This window comes from Rutilus rutilus, assembly GCF_951802725.1.
Source record: "Rutilus rutilus genome assembly, chromosome: 15".
In the NCBI taxonomy this organism is placed as follows: domain Eukaryota; kingdom Metazoa; phylum Chordata; class Actinopteri; order Cypriniformes; family Leuciscidae; genus Rutilus; species Rutilus rutilus.
The window spans coordinates 26354317-26370965 of record NC_140220.1 but is presented as its reverse complement, the minus strand read 5'-3'; the positions used below and the strand labels follow the sequence as shown (position 1 = coordinate 26370965).

At 36.6% G+C, this 16649-nt stretch overlaps 1 protein-coding gene across 1 annotated transcript; it reads left to right on the top strand.

The window, feature by feature from the left end:
- The first annotated feature begins 1041 nt into the window (after window positions 1-1041).
- ptk2bb (protein tyrosine kinase 2 beta, b) lies at window positions 1042-16643 on the top strand. Its single transcript, XM_084431680.1, has 31 exons — window positions 1042-1219; window positions 3760-4003; window positions 4291-4469; window positions 4577-4664; window positions 4767-4846; window positions 5001-5063; window positions 5145-5199; window positions 5551-5691; window positions 5826-5900; window positions 7434-7535; window positions 7639-7768; window positions 8033-8072; window positions 8269-8297; window positions 8398-8445; window positions 8531-8625; window positions 8820-8901; window positions 9946-10046; window positions 10573-10688; window positions 11235-11335; window positions 11543-11632; window positions 12500-12704; window positions 12866-12974; window positions 13072-13131; window positions 13357-13479; window positions 13642-13791; window positions 13889-13924; window positions 14083-14107; window positions 14245-14291; window positions 14415-14549; window positions 14988-15068; window positions 15266-16643. Exons 2-31 carry the CDS (start codon window positions 3812-3814, stop codon window positions 15500-15502), a joined length of 3015 nt encoding a protein of 1004 aa, XP_084287806.1. The 5' UTR covers window positions 1042-1219; window positions 3760-3811; the 3' UTR covers window positions 15503-16643.
- Window positions 16644-16649: the final 6 nt, after the last annotated feature.

Below are 16649 nucleotides of genomic sequence, written 5' to 3'. Positions count from 1 at the left end.
ACTTCCATCTGCCACAGCACTGGATTCTGCACAAGTCCATCACGCATGGCTCATTCATCCATAAGGGGTCAAGCTGTCAGAAATAAGTTTAAGGTCCATGCAGTGTCTGTGACCAGGAAGTCAACCGTATTGTCATTTTCTAGACACTGCACAAAGAACTATGTTCAGCTGTGCAATGGCGGATGGTAACTCTGTGTTTCATTACAGAGGACGAAGGGATGTCCCCCCCCAGTGTTGCTGTGAATATACTGCCATCTACTGAGGCAAATAATTTATGGTTCAATGACAAATTTGAATATATTTGTTGCAGAACTTTTGTGGTGTATTTCTGGTGCACAGATATTACAGTAATAAACTAACATATAACACATAACAGTTATTCCGGACGGTGACATAATCTGATTGGCTGAGCAGTTATAGAGCAGACGGTCTTCAACGGGTGATCCATGGCAGTGGTATTTTAGTAATAATAAGGCTATATAGCTACTGTTCACTATTCACCTAGATTTAAAGCTTTATTTTAACTTTAGATTTCAGTCTAATTGTTCTGAAAAAAAAAAAAAAAACATGTTAACGACCAACCAAAGCTATAGTTCACCTCTCTACTATGTTACATTGTCACTCCTTTATTCAAATGTGTTACATACAATTCAAATGTCTCTAATGGTTATTTTAATGGATTTACAATGTAAACATCAGCAGTTATTGTTCAGGACAGATACTTTTTTGGGTCACTTTACGAAAGAGCAAAGTCTAAAGTAGCCTAGTGGTTCCTATACTTGGCCACTAGATGTCAGTCGTGTCTTATGTAAAACAACATCGAAGTATTTGATGAAAAATAAAATATTTTATTTCTCAGAAATGTTTAATTGATTATTTGTATTATTATTCCCTATTATTCCTGATTATTCCCATCATTGCTCATAAAACATCAGTTAAAACATATTGTGACTTTTGAAAACTGGATGGCGTTTCAAATCAAATGTGTGCATATTACAAATGTGAGAACGTGTTAAAAGAGGTGACCGTTTGCTCAGTCTCACCTATAACGGAGAGCATTCGACACTGCTAGGAAGTGCACTCTCAAGCGAAGGGAGTGGCTTGAACATTCTCTCTATCTACCTGACTCTGAGAGCTGGACTTTGACTGGGGATCTTAAAGGAAATAAGAAAAGAAAAAGAAAAACAACAACAACACAATAAGACCACAACTTTGCAAGGTTAGTGAGCAACTTGAATTAATACTGCCTTAACGGCGACGGGCAAAACATCTTACGAGCTGTTGTTTCCATACTGTCAGGTCAGGTTGTTAATTAAATAGTAAAAGACACTCATTAAAATCACCAAACGTGCAATAAATTCCGAAGTGTTGTAATATATGGACATGTTATTAATTCAAATACAGTTTTACATTACAACTCTTTTACTGGCATTTATATTTAGTCTATGTGTGGTGTTTTGGGAGGGCAAGTCTGCGCAGGTACGGTTACGTGCACGCGCATTCCATTGTCTACATACATAGTGCATGGCCACGCAACCTGCTGCAATTTAGGAATAGTAGGTCTGCCTTTACTTAGTGTTTATTTCGTCTTTAGAAGGGTTTATAGTTGTCAGTTTCTTAACTAAGTATTCACCCTTTGATAGGCGTTTACAGCAAGTCAGTACAGTAGCCTACTTCAGTTTTTGGCCTGTTTTGGGAAAGGAGGATTCAGGAAACCACACACACAATTATATAATTAAATGCTAAACATATAAGTGCATATTTTATTATTCCATTAGAGTTGATAGTGAAAATATCAAGACTATCAGACTTTTTTTTCAGACAGAAAATGTTAATTATTGTGTCAAGTGTAAAATAACAATACCAGAAGAACACAAGAGTGTGTAGCGAAATGTATCATTTAGCCTATAAATTATTTTTTTATTCATTCGTTCTTGCTGTCTGCTCTCAGTCAGGGCATGTGCTTCACTATATAAACAAAGCATGGAGCTATATAATTCAGTGACTTATAAAAGTGTAATAAAAAAAAATGTTTGACATAAAACAAACTAAAATCTGTATTTTCTTTATTGTTTTAGAACTTAACATTGAAATACTTTATCCAGGTATTTGAACATGCTGTTTGCACGTAGACCTCCTCCCTTGTGCTAGTTCTGTTTTGTGTGTGTGTGTGTGTGTGTGTGTGTGCTCTGTTGCTCTGAGCTAGTGTTAGCTTGTAAAAAACTAAAGCCTCCAGAGGTCAAATGCCACATACTTGTTATCTGTGTTAGATTAACTATTTCAGAACAACTAGTCAAGTCGTTCTGGTCTCTACACTAATGTTTTGTTCTTTTTTCAACTAACCAGACTTTAAAAACAATGCTCACTTTACTGATGTGACACTGAAACTTTAGCCCTGTGTAAACAAATGATTAGTCACTTAAAATAAAGGCTTAACTGAAACCAAGTAAAGCTGGTACTTTATTTAGCCATTTATGACTCATTTTGCAACAGTAACTGCAAGGGATTATAATCTCACACTTAAAGAAACAGCACATAAAGTTTTGTCATATGCGTGCATTGCACAGGACTGTTTCAGTTGCTTGTGCACAAACACAGGTAGCGTGGCAGTTGTGCTTTGAGCGAGTAAAAAAAAAGAAAAAGAAAAAAGTTTGCTTTACTTCTAGGAATTCATTACCTCAGGCAAACAAAACAGCAAGACAGGCCCTAAAAGAGAAAACACAGATGGATACATATGCCCACATACATTTATAAACCTCCTATAAACTACAATCTTGCTGTGCCTTTTGATTTTGTCAAACACCCTCTGATAATCTCAGAACAAATCAATATTGTGTCAGCGCTATATTCCAGAAAATACAATCACATGGGTGTGGGGACAAAGAGATGCGATTATTTGAGCACAGAAACACAACCAGTGTGAGCAAACACAGTGTAAACTTTGGTCTAATGGATTTTTAAGGATGTGGACATATAACATCCATTTTGAATATGCTTTTTTTCAGGTTGTCTAATAACAATGCACAGTATATGGCTAGCCTACCATATATCAGTTATCAGCTGATTTAAAAAAAAAATTGTTGATATTGTATATTTAATTGTGCATGCTAATTTCCCTTATTTTTACATGAAGATTACATTTTCCATCATTTTGTTGTGGACACAGAAGTGCCTCATCATCCAATGGTTACTTAAATGTAATCTTTAAAAACACTAATAATGTATTAACACTTAAATGTAATCTTCAGCAATTCTCAAAATGAAATATCCCACTGTAATTACAATTCCTGCTGAAAAATGGTAAAAGTGATATAAAAGTATTATATGCAATGTCATTAATTGTTAAAGGGTTAGTTCACCCAAAAATGAAAATTCTATCATCGTTTACTCTCCCTCAAGTTGTTCCAAACCTGTATGAGTTTCTTTGTTCTGCTGAACACAAAGGAAGATATTTGGAAGAATGTTTGTAATCAAACAGATCTCGGTCCCCATTGACTACCATAGTATATATTTTTTCCTACTATGGAAGTCAATGGGGACCGAGATCTGTTTGATTACAAACATTCTTCCAAATATCTTCCTTTGTGTTCAGCAGAACAAAGAAACTCATACAGGTTTGGAACAACTTGAGGGTGAGTAAATGATGACATAATTTTCATTTTTGGGTGAACTATCCCTTTAAAGCCTTAGCACATGCCACAAATGATTCATCTAACTATAAACAATGTTCTTGTTTTTCCAAACTGGCCTTACTACCAGATGAGATGATTGTGTAATGGTGTGTGAATATCTTTGAGGACGTAACTTGGACATGGCGAGTGATGCAAGCACCCTTTCCTGGAAGGTACCCACACAGGACTGGGATGGGGGCATCAAAAGCCCTGACTTTGGTCCTGTTGGAGATGGTGGCCCTGTGAAGATTATCAAAGTGTGCTTCAGTAGCAGCAACAACCTCAGCAAAAACTTCAAACTGGTCAAATGTGACAGCTCATGGCAGATCAAGGTATACATACACTGCTGTTCAAAAGTTTGGGGCTGGTACGTTTTTAATAGAATAGAAATTTAAAATAGAAATCTTTTGTTACATTATAAATGTCTTTACTGTCACTTTATCAATTTAATCGATTTAATGCATCCTTGCTGAATGAAAGAATTTAATTTTTTACTGATCCTAAACTTTTGAACGGCAGAATATATGATTGGCAAAACTAATTCATAGTATTTCTAGTAACACTATCCCAAATGTTGGAATACGTTGTCTAAACATTTTGTATTTTGCTTATCCGTCAGACTATCATCCAGTCTATTCTGATCAGTGGGCGTTTGGGTCCAAATGTGCAGAACGCAGGCTGCTTTGGGCTGAGGCTCAAACACCTCAAATCTGAGGAGCTCCACTGGCTTCACCCAGACCTGACTGTAGGAGAGGTTGAGACACGCTACGAGAGCCATCATGCTGAGGCAGAGTGGAGGTGAGGTACAATGACGCTGGTCAACACTCCCACCCACATCACCAAATAAACTGGCTGTTATTTTAATGTTGCATATATATATATTATATATGTGTGTTTTATTTCAGATATGACCTTAGAATTCGCTACATTCCTGTTGATTTCATGAAGAGGTTAAAAGAAGACAGAACCTTCCTTTTGTATTTCTATCAACAGGTCAGCAAACATCTCCAGATTTGCTTCGTCTCTGTGGTTGTAACTTGTATGTAGTCACCTTTTGTTGCTCAGTCCATGAAAATACTGTTTCTCTTGTGGCAGGTGCGCTGTGACTACATGCAGCATCATGCTAGCAAAGTTAGCGACGGCATGGCACTTCAGCTAGGCTGTTTAGAGATCAGGTAAAGAACAGCAGACTCTGTTTGTCTGTTATCGAGTGTAACTGCAGGGTTTCATGAGCAACAACTGAGAATTATTTTTTTGTTGAACTGTGTTGAATTGGGAGAGGTAATGTCAGAGCATTGAATGACATATGTGGTTTGTTCTGTCTTTCAGGAGATTTTATAAAGACATGAATGCCAAAGGTCTAGAGAAAAAGACAAATTTTGACTTGCTAGAGTAAGTTTATATTTTTCATTTGTACAAAAGTCATTTTAAAAAGGTGATTTTGTTTGCTAATATCGTGGCTTTTTTATTTAGAAAAGATGTTGGTCTGGACCTGTTCTTTCCTAAGGGACTTATTGACAGTATGAAGGTTAGATTTGTGTTCTGCTTTTCAAGAGGTGACAATAGTTGATTGAATGGCCATTTCCCAAGTTAATGTTGTCTGTGTTAAATAGTTCTAGTAATCATTTCTCCTTAACCAGCTGTTCGGCACAACCTATAATACCAATTGCAAAATGTTTACCGATAAGACATTTAAACTCAGCATAAATTCAGATTGGCTCATGTATTTTTGACTGAGTGGATGAAGTGCGGAAAAGTAAACCCTCTCAGGGCGATCAGGACCCTGATTAAATAAACAGAAAAATAAAAAAGTGGCAGCTTATGAGAGCTCAACACACTGAAATTCTACATCTAAACTGTACAATTTTGGTTTTAACAGCCTAAGCAACTTCGGAAGCTCATCCAGCAGACGTTTCAGCAGTATGCTACACTAAAAGAGGACGAGTGTATGATCAAGTTCTTCGAGACCTATGGAGAATTCTCCAACTTTGACGAGGAAATATTCCCTTGTGAGCTAGTGGTAAGTTTCCACAAGTTCCCCAATTTAGGTGTTAAAAAATATTGGGATTATGCAAAGAATTGTGGCCATGTTAGAAAATGAACTCAGATGTAATGTACTACTTAATTTACTGAAGTCCTTCTTAATCTACACAGCAAGGCTGGAGTTTAGCAGTGGATTTAGTCATTGGTGTCAAAGGCATTCGTCAACGCACCAAATCAGACTCCACGGTGAGCAACGTCATACTATATAATTGCTACGCATTTTTTAAAAAGTTAATTGTGAGTTTTTGTCTTGCAAAAGTTGAGTTTTGATCTCAATTCTGACTTAAAAATCTGAATGGCATATTTATATCCCGCAATTGCTAGTTATATGAAGTAAACTATCGCAGAATTGCAATTGCATCTCGCAATTCTTTTTTCTTCTTCTCAGAATTCTGAGTTTACATCTCACAATTCTGTTTTTATTCCCAAATTTTTAGACACCTGACCTGATCTCATACACATGCAGAATTCTGAGTAAAAAAGTCAGAATTGAAAAATGTAAATAATAATTCTAAGAAAAAAGTATGAATTGCAAGATGTATAACTTAAAGGGTTAGTTCACCCAAAAATGAAAATTCTGTCAGTAATTACTCACCCTCATGTTGTTCCAACCCCGTAAGACCTTCGTTCATCTTCGGAACACAAATTAAGATATTTTTGATGAAATCTGAGAGCTGGCTCACTCCTCCATAGACTTCTAGGTGACTGAAACTTGCTGGCCCAGAAAATGTATTAAAGAGATCGTTCATATAGTCCAAGTGACTACAGTGGCTCAATCTTAAGTATATCAAGTGACGAGAATACTTTTTGTGCTCAAAAACAAACAAAAATAAAGACTTTATTCCACTATTCATTTCCTTCTCTCTGGGCCTCGAGTTAGTTCACGTAGTGTTTTTGCGCAGCGCGTCTGTGTTACACGTCACCACGTAGGCTCACTATTGGCCGACGCTTGTCATGTGTGTGATGCGTGTGACGTACAACACAGACACGCTGCGCAAAAACACTACGTGAACTAACTCGTAGTGTTAGCTAAAGGACCCACCTTCAGATGAACGAAGGTCTTACGGGGTTGGAACAACATGAGGGTGAGTAATTACTGACACATTTTGGGGTGAACTAACCCTTTAAAGGTATAGCGGAGGATTTTCTTTTTCCGGGTGGATCATCAAGACTATTGGTCCTCCTAAGTGTCAATCATTCTGGTGATATGTTTATGTAAGGCCGTCGTGCACACGATTCACACGATGGCGTGCGCTCAAAACACAGCTTGGGCTTCCCACTGATGCCTCAGTCGCGAAGTTTCTACTTGACAGGTAAAGTTTGGCATGCTATTTGGAGAAATCCGTTTAAAATCACTGCTAGTAAAAGTTAATGTAAGCTATGATTAGCTCGTCCATGCTCTCTCGTGCACACGTTTAATAGGCGTTCCCTCTCGGGAGCAGGTAGAGTGTTGCGCATGTGCATTTTTTCAAAAAGTTATTTTTGGCGGTTCTTTTCTAAAATTCGTGAAAATCCTCCGCTATACCTTTAAAAGTCAGTATTCTGCAAAAAAGTCAACATTGTGATATATAAACTTGCAATTGGGAGAAAAAAAGTCAGAATTGTGAAATAAAAAGTCGCAATGACCTTTTTAATAGTATTATTTTGTGGTGAAATAAACTTTAGTAGTTGTCAGTGTCCAAATGTTTTTTCAAGTTCATTCTCTTTTACTCTACCCAGGCTGTCTGCCTTGCTGAATTTAAACAGATCCGAAGTATCAAGTATAACGCACAAATTGATGGCAGAACATTGTTACTTATTGATATCGAGGGTGCCAAACAGGTAAGAATGTGCTCACTATGCTCAGTATTAGGGGTTGTTAAACTTTGTATGCACAATGCCACTCATGTACTTAACTAGCTGTGATGTTTTTTTCCATTCATAGCCTCTCTCTGTCAGCGTGGCGTCTCTGGCCATTGCTGAGAACATGGCTGAACTGATCGATGGCTACTGTCGGTTGCTTAACCACACAGACTCATCTTTGATAGCTGGACCAAATAAAAGTAAATCTCAAGGTAAGTCCCAATTAATGTATGTCTGCAAATGTCAATAGTCATCTGGCAAAGTGTCAATTAAAAGAGTTTGTGCGAGGTAGTTTCAGAGGCATTTACCAAGGAGATAAATGACTAATAGTTTTGGAGTTGATCTGAGAATAGAGCTTCGGGCAGCGTTCTTCTGAACGTTGTGCGTTTTGAATCATGACTTTTGTGATTAATGTGGGTTTGGGTATTGCCATATTTCTCTGTGTTGTAAACTGAGATTTATCTTTGCTATCTTAGGTGTGCAGTTGCGCAACTCTCTTCCTGAAATTCCCTCTGGGTAAGTACATCAACATTCCTATATCTCTGTTTTGTTCTCCACAGAATTAATATTAATCACTATAACTCTAAAGTGATCTCATATGGAATCATTTACAATAAGTGAAATGGATCTGGACCTGCTGATTAAACGTTGCACATTTTTTAGAGACTTTTTTTCACTGTCCTCAATGCTGTTCACTCTTTCCCGATGTTAGGGAGCAGAAAGAAAGCTTCAGAGACAGCAGTGAGTATCAGACCCTCCCATTCAGGAACCCAGCTTGATATTTACTGTATTATTCTAACATCTTCTTGACAATGTGAATAACATCAACTCCATGTTTCAGACTCTGATATATATTGTGAAATCGCAGATGAAAAGCCGCCACCACCTGGTATGTAACGGAATTGTTTTTTGTATCACTGTAAAATCATTTGATGTTCAAGTCCTCTCATAGTTTGTCATGCGTATCGCAATAGCAAAGGTTGGCCTGTACAGGAAAGATATTATCCTGAAACGTATGCTGGGCGAAGGCTTCTTTGGGGAGGTTCATGAAGGAGTTTATCATAAAAAGGCAAGCAGTACTTCCAGACACTTTAGATGTGTTATGATGCAACAAATACTAAAATGTTTTCCTTTTACATTTAGCATAATATTGTTAGATGTCTCACAATAACATCAATACATCTTATCATCAGTGAATTAACTAACATGATTCTGAATTTTTTTAATTGAATAATTTGAATTTTCAATAATTGTCGTGGTTAGACTGGGGAGAAGATCAGTGTTGCGGTGAAGACCTGTAAGGAGTGTGCACCTGACGTCAGAGAGAAGTTTGTGGGTGAAGCAGGTATGTGAATGTAAATGTCAAGAGATGGGTGTTTCTTCAACTGTGGGCACTTTTGGACCTGTGGACTTTTAGACAATAAATATTTAACTTGTGTATATACAACAAGAGTATTTACATATCAATCACCAGAGAATTCTGTCTTTGTCTGTCACAACTGTCAACCTTTTCAAGCATATCTCAAATGATACATTGTTTAATAACATTCTCTGGTGGAAATAGCATTTTAAATATTTTTGGAATCAAAAAATGGGACTCATTTGTCTTGCTAAGGCTAATATCATTGCTAGTATTTTATGTATCTTACATACAATTAATAAATATTTTTGTATAATTTTATAAAATTTCAGCTTGATTAGAAGTTGTGCACAAGAAAAAAAAGTGATATTTACCTTGCTTTTTCTTTATTTCCTTGCATTTTTGTTCTACACCAGTTGATCTCATCCAGGGGCCCGGGGCCCACTAGGGGCCTTCAACAAACTTCCAAGGGGGCCTCAAAATGACTTAAAATTATTTAAAATAAGACAAAGCAATATTTGTTTTTGTTTTGATCTGTTTTTTTTAATTATTATTATTTGAAGAACCACAGATTTTGTTATGTGATATATGAGGAAGCCTAATTTTAAAAGTGAAAAAGTCATGTCAATTAATAAAAAATTATAAAACATGCCATGCAATTATTTATTTTTTAAATAATGAATATACATGTTTCTAGTTGTCAAACTTGGCTGAAATATTTTATCTGTTAGAAATAAAAAAAGTCATAAAAAAATATTCAATAATATAATAAAAAGTTTTCACACAAGAGATATTGTAATTGTATATAATGGTTTTAATGATGGATTTTCATATTCTCTGGGTCCACCGTGACAATTATAAAAAATGCTAATTATATATAAAAAAAATCATAATCATGTTAGTTAATTCACTGATGATACAGACATTTGAAATCAAGCAAAAATAAACTATAAAGACATGATAAAATGTTAAATAATCATAATAAGTAACTGTATTCTTTTTTTGCATTATAACATCCCACCCATCTAGTTATCATGAAGAACCTTGACCATCCACACATAGTGCGGCTGATTGGTGTCATTGAGGAAGACCCGGTATGGATCGTCATGGAGCTCTGTCAGCACGGAGAAGTAAGCAACAGCTCTGATGCTGGATGATATCACTCTTATTTTTATTATATGTCAAAACACGTCTTTTGGAAAATTGCAGGGCCAATAATGTTGTCACTATGAGGGATTATTTTGGCAAGGGTGGTTATATATTATATGAGATAGAGGGGTTTACGTAACTTTTAAATTAAATCAATAAAATTTCCTTTCAATCCATAGTGTAATTCCATTTGCCAGAAAGGCAGTGATTGATGTAGCAAACTCAATTAAGTGAATGCCATAGATATGGCTCTATTAACATTTACAGGCTCTGTAAAACTGTCATAAACTGTTTACAAACTCACAGGAAGTTCAGTATTATCTTGTCAAGTACAGAAGTCAAGTAGTGGTAAGCAAACATGGTTACGATTTAATACAGTAACTAAATGCTTTAGAAACCAGGGCAGCAGAAAGACTGTATTCCTATATGATGTGTAATGCTCCACTTTAATAAAGTGGAAATTGCCACACTAATCCTTTTCTAAAATACTTTCTTTTGTGCTTACAGCTGGGGAAGTACTTGACAAAAAATCAGCAGAGTCTGACCAGCGTGACTCTGGTTCTCTTCAGCCTACAGATCTGCAAAGCGCTTGTTTACCTACAGGGAATGAACATGGTCCACCGGTGTGACATTCAATTCTGTATTTTTAATTTACTTTGTTCACCATGGCTGCATTTATTTGATCAAAAATACAATAATAACAACAATATTGTGAAATATTATTACAATGTAAAATATTTGTTTTAAATTTACTACATACATGTAATTCATTTCTGAGATAGCAAAGCTGAATTTTCAGTCTTGTCACATGATCCTTCAGAAATCATTCTAAAATGCTGAATTTGTGTGCAAGAAATATATTTTTTTATTATTATTATCAATGTTGGAAACAATTGTGCTGTTTTATAATTTTTTGGAAAACCGTGTAAAATGAAGAACAGCATTTATTTGAAATAAATAAATTCAAATTTTACTGACAAAAATACTCAATAAATGCTGGATAATGTGATCATCAGGTTTCATCATGATCATCATGCAGCTCGAGTGCTACTGTCATTAAAGAAAAAGAAACAAAACAAATACTAAGACATTCTGAAATCTATGCATTAATCTTAGATTTTCATTATTGTTGCTGTTTGTCTAATGTGTTTTTGTCATCTGGCTGACAGGGACATAGCTGTACGAAATGTGCTTGTTGCCACTCCTGAGTCTGTGAAGCTGGGTGACTTTGGCCTTTCCAGATACATAGAGGATGAAGAATATTACAAAGGTTACCTCAGCTGTTTTACACACTCATAAAAGTTGTGATTTTTTTAATCATTGCATGATTCATCGTTTCATTCCCTGTTGAAACTGCATCTTAACTCCACTAGTGCCACGTTATATAAATCTTCGAAAATATTCTTAGCTGTGTTGATGTTTATATTTTGTTTAGCAGGCATTGGAAATTTCTCATTACCTTGCATTATGTCTGCAGCATCTGTTACTCGTTTACCGATCAAATGGATGGCTCCTGAATCCATTAACTTCAGACGCTTCACCGCGGCCAGTGATGTGTGGATGTTTGGTGAGTGAATAGAAGAAAATCATCAGATTTTAACACAAGGCCAGTGTACCAACCAATGACACTGTGACAGTAATATAGACAGACAATCGCTTATATATTGCCAGGTTAGAAACAAATATTTCTAAAATTCCCTCTCTCTTTATTAGTCATCATAAAGTTCTCGGAGGGCACATAATTCTTTTTTATGAATCCAATTTTCTGTTTTGGCATGCTTAACCATCCCCTACTTGAAAACATTATTCAGTGCTCCAGGCCCACTATCAAACTTAATTTAGACAAATTACCATACAATAACTGACTTTCATTTCCTTCACAACAATTTGCCAATTTTTCATTTTAAACTAATTTCCTGGTTTACTAAATAATCATATTGGAATAAAACATATCTGTAATAATTTTTCTGTACTGTATTTATATTAGTCATTGATCAACTGATAGCTTGAGACGTCAGCAGATTTTATTTTATTTCTGACGCCCCTCACTGACACATGGGGTAAATAACACATGACTAGAGAGACAGAGACCCCTCTGTTCGTGGACCTCAGCTGCCACGTTCTGTAAATCATCACCTGTCACTCAGTCTCTCTGATTGATGGCTTCACATAAGAGTGCAGATGCACCATCATCAGTACTGAAGCAGGAGAAAGGTGACCAGATGATCCCAACATTTACCCCATCTTTGGCCTCACTTTTCAGAAAAAAAAAAAAAAAAAAAAAAAAAAAAATATTCTGAATTAAATGTCTTAAATGTTCAGTTGTATCAATTTATTGCATATTTGCGGAATATAAGTATTAATTTCTTCTGAGAAGAGTAAAATGTGATTCCTCCTCATGTCCATTTTATTCTCTCATGTTGCTCCCGTTCAGCTGTGTGCGTGTGGGAGATTACGAACCGAGGTAAACAGCCGTTCCACTGGCTGGACAATCGTGATGTGATTAACCAGCTGGAACAGGGCAACAGGCTGCCCAAACCTGAACAGTGCCCTCCTGCCCTGTACTCACTCATGACCCGCTGCTGGAGCTACGACCCTCGCGAGAGACCCACCTTCACTGAACTAGCCTGCAACATCAGGTTTCTTCCCAATAATAATCACTGTTATTGATATAATATCTTGCTTTTTTCTCTCTAATTATATAAAATGGTTCAGAACATTGCATTAACTGACATTTTATCCATCTTTTTCCATTGTGTTTACATTCATTGTAACTAACGCACTCTTTTTTTTTTAACAGTGATGTCCACCAAATGGAGAAGGAGGCGGAGGTGGAGAGAGAGAGAGACAAAGGTCGTAACACCCGGTTCCTGGAGCCCAAGTTTAACATTAGTGAACCTCCACCAAAGGTAGCTGTCAGCTTTCATTGGCTTTTTGTTTGCCCTTACACTCAGTTACAGCAGCACATTCCTCTTAACAGTCAGTGTATTTTGTTTACACCTCCAGCCTTCCAGAGTCAATACTAGCCGCTTCGGAAATACCCTTGGAGTCGGCCTACATCTCCAGGTAGTGTGTTCTTTTTGTTTAAATGTCATATATAGGAAATGTATAGTTTTAAGTTTAACACACTAAGCACTGATTTGTTGTAAATATAGAATCAATGAATATTTAATTGAATATATATACTGTATATGATGTATTACTATAATATTTAATAATATTGTACATAATAATAATTGTAAATGATTATATTTTATATTTATTTAATGTATTCTGCTCTTATTTCACTAGCTTAATGAGGCTTTATGTGCCAGTTCACCTGACCTGGCCAGCCCGTGTGATTACCAGTCACCTGTGGACTCAACCAACTTCCTGTCCGTTCCCAAGGCCTCGCCCCGTCGCCTCAGTCTTGGGGTAAAATTAAGCCATGGTGTCTATTTTAAATGTATTTTCATTTAATTTCATTATTGTATTTGTTTTTTATTTTTAATAAAAAAATTATAATAATAAAATAAATAAAATATAAAAATAATTGTAGACTTTTATTAGAACTTTTATTGTGTGTGTACGTGGCAGGAGGGCGAGTTCAGCTTCGGTCCATCCAGTATGGAAGATGCCCAGAGGCTGTGGCAGTCGGAGAAGGAGCGCATGCAGGATACTATGAAGATGCAGAAAGAGCAGATGGAGGAGGACACCAAATGGTTAAAGAAGGAGGAGAAGCTACTGGTAAGGAGGAAAACATTTTTAACAATCTCTTATGTATTATAGGTCTGTCTTTAATATTTGTTATAATACACATTGCATGCTTGCTGTTCTTTCTAAGGACCCAATGGTTCACGAGGGCACAGATATTCCTGAGGTGTGTATGTTCTTTAATTTTTAAAACCCATATCACATGTTTTATCAATTACATTTTCATTCCAGTTCATAGATCTGATGTACTATGTAAAAAAATGACTACCACCTGAGTCTAAAATTTGACAACCCCAATCATTTTTTTTATTTATTAATTATCAGGCACCTGAACCACCACTTAGTTATGGTAAGTCCTCTGGACTCTAGTAAAAAGTCAAGATACGGATGTACATGTATTTATATTTGATGAGAAAACTAATGTAATTATTGTGCCAGATTAACTTGTTACCTCCTATACTGACTGTTTCCTGTATCCACTTAAAGCTGAACTGCATCATCCTCCTTCGAAACCACCCAGAACTACAGTGCAAGTAAAGACTTGTTTACACTCATGTACAGTATGCATGTTGTATATGTTTAATGTGTAAATAATTGACAATGGTAGTAACAATTATTCAGTTTAATGTGTCTTCTGTCTGTCATCTGTCTTTCAGCCTACACCTACAGCAGAGCTGGACCGCTCAGAGGATAATGTGTACCAGTGTGTCATGGAGGTGGTGAAAGTGGTGGTGCAGCTGAAAAATGACATTAACACACTGCCATCTACTGAATACATCTCTTCTGTCAAAGTGAGATTAGGCCTGGGCGGTATGAGGATATATCAAAGTGACAATATAAAGTGTCTATATAGAGATATTTCTACTTGAGTACTAAAATTTATTGGCACTTATTAGAGTGATAAAGAAACGTGCATGGATGAGAAAATAAAGAACAGGACGTGCATGATGTTAAAAAGAGTTATTAAGTGCAATAAGCTGTGGAAAAAAAGAACTAGATGCATTACTCACACTGACTGACAGCCTAATATACCTTGTGCCGTCTGTGTCATTAGTGTTAAAACAATAAAAGACAAAGAGAAAATTACTCACTGTTCTAGACTGAAGGAATTTTGTATGTTATATCTAATAAGAATCAGTTTATATTTAATTCATACAGTGAAAAAAAATATTTAGGCCTAAATTTAAAATGAATGTATTTGTGTATTAATGTATATCATTCATTTGCAGACTGTCGGACTCTCATTAAGAAATCTGATCAACAGTGTGGATGATATACTACCAACTCTGCATGTTTCCTGTAGAACAGAGGTATCAGACCTGATTTCATGACACTAACAATATAAAGTATAAAAATAAATGTTTGCATTTTCCAAGTGAAAAATTTGGAAAATTCATTCCACACTCATTTTCTAAGTGTTGCTAAAAGTGAGTTTAATCTTCTCCAATACAGATTAGACTTTAAGAGCACAAAGGTGAACTCAACATTTCTTTGTCTCTGCTCTCAGATCGAAGGCACTCAGAAGTTGTTGAATAAGGACTTGGCCGAGCTCATCAGCAAGATGCGTCTGGCCCAGCAGAACGCCATCACCTCTCTGAAGGAAGAGTGCAAGAAACAGATGCTGACAGCGGCCCACGGTTTGGCCATGGATGCCAAGAACCTGTTAGATTCTGTAGACCAGGCACGGGTGCGCTCGAACCTGGCCAGACCCAAACCTGAGGAAGCAGACTCACAGACTGACTAGAGGAGCAGCTCGGGACATGCCGACCCGCAGCTTGAGTACAGGACAGATTGAATCTTTTTTTGCATAAGATTCAGTTCTCAGTGTTATAACAGGGCAACACAAACACCAGTATGGGACATGAAACATCCAATAGAAATTCAGGCTACTGTTAATAACAGCTAGCTTGCTGAACCCTCTACATGACCTAACATTGCTCTGGACATCTTGTCTTATTAATTACATTTTTATGAATTGTAGACCAAAGCTTTATAAGAGAATCACATATAAGCTAATATGCTTTTTATGTTTGCAAACAGCATTAAAATATGTTGTTATTGGTAAACGTTGTCTTCCTAAAACACCACAGGTCAAAAGTGCAAATATAACCCTTTATATGTGTATCTGTATGAAAGGGGCTATTTGTAGAATTCAGAAACCCTTGTTATTCGCGACACCGGTGGCCGTTTGGTGAACTGCATCCAGCAACTTTAAGGAACACGCCGACTTTTTGGGACTTTAGCTTATTCACCGTATCCCCCAGAGTTAGATAAGTCCATACATACCCTTTTCATCTCCGTGCGTGCCGTAACTCTGTCTGACGCACCCACCGCTAGCCTAGCTTAGCACAAAGACTGGAGGTAAATGGCTCCAGCTAGCATACTGCTCCCAATAAGTGACAAAATAATGCCTATTTATTTTACATGTTGTGATTTGTAGTCACAATGTGTACAAATAACAAGGTCACATGAGACACAGCCATCTTCTAACCGTATACATACTGGGAACTATATTCTCAGAAGGCGAAGCACTGCTACTTGGGCGGAGTGATTTGGGTACTCATCACTACGGTACACCTGTAATAAGTGTTTATATTCAGATTATTTTAGATCGGTTATTTTGCTCCGGAGGAGCCCAGTACGTGTGTGACCCGTCATAGACAGAGAGAAGTAGCTCCTGCTACAATGTTCTTCCGCAAGACTCATGCAGGTCTGTTTATTAACCGCTAGAGCGCCAAAAGTTACGGACTGATGCCACATACCAACAAACCACTTTGTTTCTATATCTTTTTAGTGTGCACTCCTTGATATGAACAGTAACAAGATATGAGAAATACCAACCGCAGTGATTTTATTTGTGTAACTGATTAAAGGAAGTCACCGTGTATCTT

Coding starts and splice junctions, on each gene's coding strand:
- ptk2bb (XM_084431680.1), top strand. CDS start 3,812: ATGGCGAGTGATGCAAGCACCCTTTCCTGGAAGGTACCCACACAGGAC. Junction 8,902..9,945: donor GAAGTTTGTGGGTGAAGCAG/GTATGTGAATGT, acceptor CCACCCATCTAG/TTATCATGAAGAACCTTGAC. Junction 15,069..15,265: donor ATGTTTCCTGTAGAACAGAG/GTATCAGACCTG, acceptor CTCTGCTCTCAG/ATCGAAGGCACTCAGAAGTT.